This window comes from Crocodylus porosus, unplaced genomic scaffold (genome assembly GCF_001723895.1).
Source record: "Crocodylus porosus isolate Cpor-Errol unplaced genomic scaffold, CroPor_comp1, whole genome shotgun sequence".
Taxonomy (NCBI): domain Eukaryota; kingdom Metazoa; phylum Chordata; order Crocodylia; family Crocodylidae; genus Crocodylus; species Crocodylus porosus.
In genome coordinates this window covers 1558105-1564104 of record NW_017728905.1, presented here as the reverse complement: position 1 = coordinate 1564104, position 6000 = coordinate 1558105, and the positions used below count along the sequence as shown (strand labels likewise).

Here is a 6000-nt window from a genome sequence, read left to right as displayed (position 1 = left end):
TCCCTCAACACCCTGGGGTGGGGAGCATCTGGACCTGCTGATTTGAACATATCCAGCCCCTCCAGAAGTTTCCTAACTTGGTCCCCCCCTGAACCTAGGCCCGGCGGCGTTTCTCCTGAGTCTGTCCTGAATCTCGGTAGGGGAGTCCTGGTCCCTGCACAAGAAAACAGAGGCAAAGAAATTGTTAAAGAGGTCTGCTTTCTCCTCTGGTGCAACCACCAGATTGCCTAGCATATCCTGCAGGGGCCCCACATTACCCGGTGCCTTCTTCATATTCCCTATGTATTTAAAAAGGACTTTTGTTATCCTTCATCCTTGATGCTAGCCCTAGTTCTGTATCTGCCTTAGCTTTCCTAACAGCCCCCCTACAGGCCCGAGCAGAGGAGGTATACTCCTCTTTGGTGATAGCCCCTCCCTTCCACTGGGTGTATGCCTCCTTTTTGAGGATCAGGCATTCCCGAATGCCCTGGTGAGCCAGGGGGGCTTTTGGACACTCTTGCCCCCTTTGCTTCTCGTTGGGATTATCACCGCTTGGCCTCGCAGTATCGCCTCCTTAAGGAATGACCACTCATCTTGGGCACCCAGTTCTCCTACTCTCCAAGACCGCAGTGCCTCTCCCACTAATCTCCTCAACCTATTGAAGCTGGCCCTCTTGAAGTCAAGGGCTACTGCTTTGCTGCAGGCCCTTGACACCCTGTGCTCGATGGTGAATTCCAGCAAGCGATGACTGCTATCACCCAGGTGGTCGAGGACCTGGAGGCCCATCGCCTGTGGCCAGGACCAGGTCTAGCAGGGCATTCCCCCTGGTGGGGCTGCGCACCTCCTGGGTTAAGTGGAGGTCCTGTATTTTAGCAAGGGACCTTTGTGAGTGGTCAGACCTGGACGACTGCTCCTCTCAGAAGGTAGAGGTCAATGAAGGATCTTGCCCTGATAGCCAGTTACCCCAGAGGTGTGAAGTATATTTGGTGACCTGCGATTCTTTCAGACATTCAGATCATGGCACATCTATTGCAACAGAAATGATTATTCATTCCAGGACCTAGGTTAGCAAAAGGATGATGTCTGAGGCTGGACCTTGAGCAAACTGGGAATGTGGAAGGAGTCTTCACTTGAGGTGAGGCAGGAGGAAAGCAGCTAGAGGATGCAAGAGGTGGAATTCGGATCCAGCCTTCCACTACAAGTTTGCAACACCTCTGGTGCCCTGCCAAGGCTCCAATTAATTCAGCTCTGGAAGTGGACATGTGATAAATGCTTTCTGGAAACATCTACCAAGCACATGATTTTAACAACCATGGCTGTAACTTTCTGGGATATGTATGACAAGTAGGCTTGACTTACCTTTCCTGAAGTCAGAGTGGCTGGGATCAGTGGACGTTTACAGACGTGCTCCAGGGGTTGGTGGGGGAGGGTGCTTTAATGAAAGCAGCTCTGAGAGCCGCTCTAATTAAAGTGCCTGCAGCATCACATGCATCAGCATCCTCATGCTGAAAAATGGCAGCAGGGGTGGTTCAACTACAGCTTGTTGAATGAGCTTTAGTTAAAAAAAAAAACAAAAAAAAAACAAAAACAAACAAACAAAAAAAAAATGACCTGCCGCCATTTTTCAGCACAGGGATGCGGATACGCGTGACACAGGAATCTGCTGGAACTCAGTAATTGCCACGCTCCAGCAGACTCGATTAATCGCTGTAATTACAGCGTGTCAGAGCAGCCTCGCTGCACATGTATAGGCGCCTAATCTGGCTATGCTACTCCTTTCCAATAATGGATTTCCTCTAATGCCCCTTATTTTAAGTTTCCCCCCACCACTAAATGTCAAACTAATTGTTTTGTGGTTCATTGGTCTCTCCCTAGGGTCTTGATTACATTTAGAAGTATGTATATAGGGTACCCTCAAGGGTCTTCCAGCATTCAGTTGCACAAACACATACAAGCAGCATTAAACACAAAAAACTAGGAACTGTCTCTGAGAAGCCCAGAGGAAGACAGTGCGGAGGAGTAATTTTTCCCAGACTCTGGAATGGAAAATGCTCTTTGAACAGAGTTCTGCTACTGACTTGGAATCCCCAGAGGCTCCTGAATTAGGAAAGGGGAAGAAAAACCCAGCACGATACAGCAAAGATTCTCAGATTTCATTTAGTTGAAAAAAAAAACAACAACCCAAAAACAAACCAAATAACCTCAGATGAGTCCAGTTCCTTCACTTCCTGTTAAAAATTCTCCTCTCTTACCTCCTACAATTTAAATTACTTATTGGCTAACATTTTAGTTCTTTCCATTGTTAACAGTCACATTACATTAGTGTTCAAAACAAGCACCTGAGAATAGATTCAGGACAACACTTAAAAATATGCTTAAAATTAAGCACTTGTCTATGCCCTTCTTTGATCTTGGGCCCCAAATGTCCATGTCGATTCCAATCAGCTGTTTCAACTTATTAAGAATTACCATATTTTCTTGCATCCAACATGCCCTGGAATAAGGCACGCATTTTGTTTTTGAAAGGCACAATGAAGGAAAAAAAAAAGATCTTTTCTTGTTGTAGATCTGGGGTGGGCAATTATTTCGGGCAGAGGGCCACTTACTGAGTTTTGGCAAGCCATCGAGGGCTGCATGACAGGCAGCCAGGGGCAGGTAAATATGAATTTTCTAAACTTTTTAGGGGTTCCGCGGGCTGGATAGACTGGCCTGGTGGGCTGCATCTGGCCTGCAGGCCACATTTTGCCCACCCCTGTTGTAGATGAACAGCCACAGCTATGGAGTGAAGCCTGCTCATTGCTCTACACCTTGTGAACTGGGTGCAGACTTTACTTTCACCCAGCCAAAGCTTAAGCAGTGAAAGCTGCTATTGCTATATTTCTTCACATATGATGTCCAATACCCAGCTGCTGGTTTTGGGGGGGAAAAATGCATGCTGGGTGCCAGAAAATAAGGAAAGTCTCTAATGAGGGACAAGATGATAATTCAAAAAATAAATTAAAAAAAAATCTGGAAGTACTTTAGTGTTGGGAAGGTAGCAGAGTGAAGGTAATCTACAGAAGAGTGGTGCTGGTGCCTGGGTTCTGATGCCAACTTTGACAGCAACTCAGTATGTGAGATTGGGCAAGTTGGTTCCCCCCATTTTGCACAGAGGAAATCAAGAGCCCCTGGAAAAGAGGTTGTGAGGCACTGTACATTAATACTTTCAAAACGCTTTGCAAATCCCATTAGGTGCTACAGAAATGCAAGGTATAATTAATTTTTAAACTAAATTAATAATGTAGGAGGAGTTTAAATATTTGTGCAGCTGGAGAAGGGCTTGATACTACTGAGCTGCTTTTAGTTAAAAATAAGAGCAGCTACATGCTGCATTAGAGGTGGAAACGGGAATTTTTAGCAACTTGTCACCAACGGTCCTCCAGGAAAGAACTGAGAGCCATAGATTTCCAACAAGCTTAAGAGAATGTCTCCCTTAACGTTAGAGGGATGTAGATGTGTAACTAGCCCCATCATAGGAAAATTATTTTTCAAAGTGAAAATAAATGGTTATTTTGATGTGAATATTAAAAGCTCTCAGAAGGGTGAAACTAGTTGGCGCTGCTGGTGACGTCAGAAAAGCCAAATCAGTCATCAGCAATTCAAACGCTTGTTTCAAGCCATGCCCCTGATGCATCAGCCCCAATTCGAAGTAACTCTCCACAAGAGGTCGTTCAGCCTCCGTGATCTTTTCAACCCTGATCTGTTTGTGAACGAGAATGCAGCTTGCGTGTCACGTGGTGTTTTTTGTAGGAATGGAGAAGTCTCAATACTCATTTCGTTCTTTACCTTGCCTGAATATTTGCGGTCCATATCCTTCCTTAACCAAGCCCTGCCCTTTGTCTTGTGTTTTCATGCTGTAAGCCAGTGGTATTCAACCTTTTTTCATTTGCAGATCCCTAAAAACTTTTGAATGGAAGCACAAACCCCTTTGAATTTTAAGTGTGGGTATTTACATACTTTTGATTGATCACAGTCATCTTTCGCAGACCCCTTAGACACAACCTGTGGTCCCCCAGGGGTCCACAGACCACAGATTGACAACCACTGCTGTAAACGATGCGAGGCACAGACCATCTCTTACTCAATATCTATACAGCACTTACTACAACGGGGTTCCTGTTAGCTGCTACTGTAGAACAAAACAGGTAGGTCAAGTAGGCATTGAATGCTAGCAATGCTCCACCACTCTCAGCATGGCTGGATTCAAACTGTACACTCATAGGTGGGAAGGCCTTCATCCTAAATTGCCGCAAACTAGTCAGACACTTTTAACCAAATGTTTTTGCACCTTAAAACTCCACTTCTCTTCTCACAGCCCTTACTCTTTCCCCCAAGAGACAGATCCTCTTGTGGTCACTGAAGTCCTGATAAAATATATGCTGAAAGAGCCACACAGAAACAGGAGAACCACTTACCGAAAGGCTTTGTATACGGGTCGGAACCAGCATATGTAACTGCAAGGGCTGAAGAGAACAAGCCAAAGGATGGCCAAGCCAAAATTGACAGGATAACCACCAGCAAGCCACCATGCCAGGCAGGCAATAATATTCACCAATAGTGTGATGCAGTAAACTGTGAAGAGAGAACAGAGAGTGTAGGCAGTGCTGTTTGTTGGCTTCAGAGAAAGACTGACAGATTGTCCCTGACTAAACCATCCTAGCCAACTGTCTGTTTAACCTGCTCTTGAACATTTCCACAGATAGAGATTCCACAGCTTCTCCGGGCAGCTTGTTCCAATGCTTGACCACCCTCAGGGTCAGAAAGTTCCTCCTGAACTCCAGCCTAAATTTCCCCTGCTGCAGCTTGAAGCCATTGCTTCTAGTCCAGTCCCCTAGGGCCACAGAGGAAAGCCTGTCTCCATCACCTCTGTAATTGCCCTTGAGGTATCTGCAGGCTTATCAAGTCTCTCCCCTCCACCCTCCGTCTTCTATTCTCCAGATTAAATAAAACCTAGCTCTCTCAACCTTTACTCTTAAGCCTTGCCTCCCAGGCCCCTAATCATTTTTGTTGGACTCTTTCCAACCTATCCACAACCTTTTGAAGTGCAAGGCCCGAAACTAAGCACACTACTCTGGGCGAGGCCTTGCTAGTGCTGAACAGAGTGGGCGAATCACTTCCTGTGATCTGTAAGTGATGCTCCTGTTAATATAGCCAAGGATGCTGTTGGCTTTTTTCTTTGCAATAAGAGCACACTGTTGGCTCATGTTCAGTTTATGATCTACCCTCAGGCCCTTCTCTGCAGTACTGCAGCCTAGCCAATCATTCCCCAGTCTACACGTGTGCATGCAATTATTCCATTCCAAGTGCAGGACTTTGCACTTAGCTTTGTTCAATCTCATCTCATGACAGTTTGGATCCTTGCCCTGCCCTTTTAGTGCGTCTATGACTCTATACAACTTTGTGTCATTGGTACATTTGCTGAGCTTGCACTCAATCGCATCATCCAAATCATTAATGATGGTGTCAAACCATATCAGACCCAGGACAGACCCCTGAGGAACCCTGTTTGATACCTCCTCCCAACTAGATATTGAGCCATTGAGGATTACCGACCATAAAGAGCAGTTTATTCTTCCAGGTTATAGACAAAGGGATATGTGGGTTATGTCAAGTCAGCTTCCCAGTGGGCCCGATACTAGTAGAAAGAGCAAGAAACTCATGTGGGGACACATCACTGAAAAGAGTAATACAACTGATAAGCAAAGGGAGCAGGGAGCAACTGAAGATCAGGTTTGGCTGACTACCGGTACAAATGAAAAGCCTAATTCGTAGTTATACAAAAACCCCTTTGATACCAGGGATGTACAATGGCCTTTGAAAGCCTGGAAATACCCTTGTGAAGAGAACACCCTTTGCAAAAACAACTGCCTTGGTTAACAGACATAGCAGGGCATCTCTGATGGGCTTGTTCCCAGCACAAAAGTAAGGGTAGCTATTGTCTGATGAGAAGCAGACCTGGTTATTATCTGCTTCTCAAAACCC

General features: G+C 45.6%; 1 protein-coding gene across 2 annotated transcripts in view; it reads right to left on the bottom strand.

The window, feature by feature from the left end:
* Nucleotides 1-6000, bottom strand: part of SCAMP4 (secretory carrier membrane protein 4) — a 28636-nt gene that overhangs the window by 8179 nt on the left and 14457 nt on the right. For both annotated transcript variants that reach the window (XM_019557035.1, XM_019557036.1), the window contains one exon: nt 4434-4590. In XM_019557035.1, coding sequence (XP_019412580.1) covers nt 4434-4590 — 157 coding nt within the window. The remainder of the gene's footprint in view (nt 1-4433; nt 4591-6000) is intronic.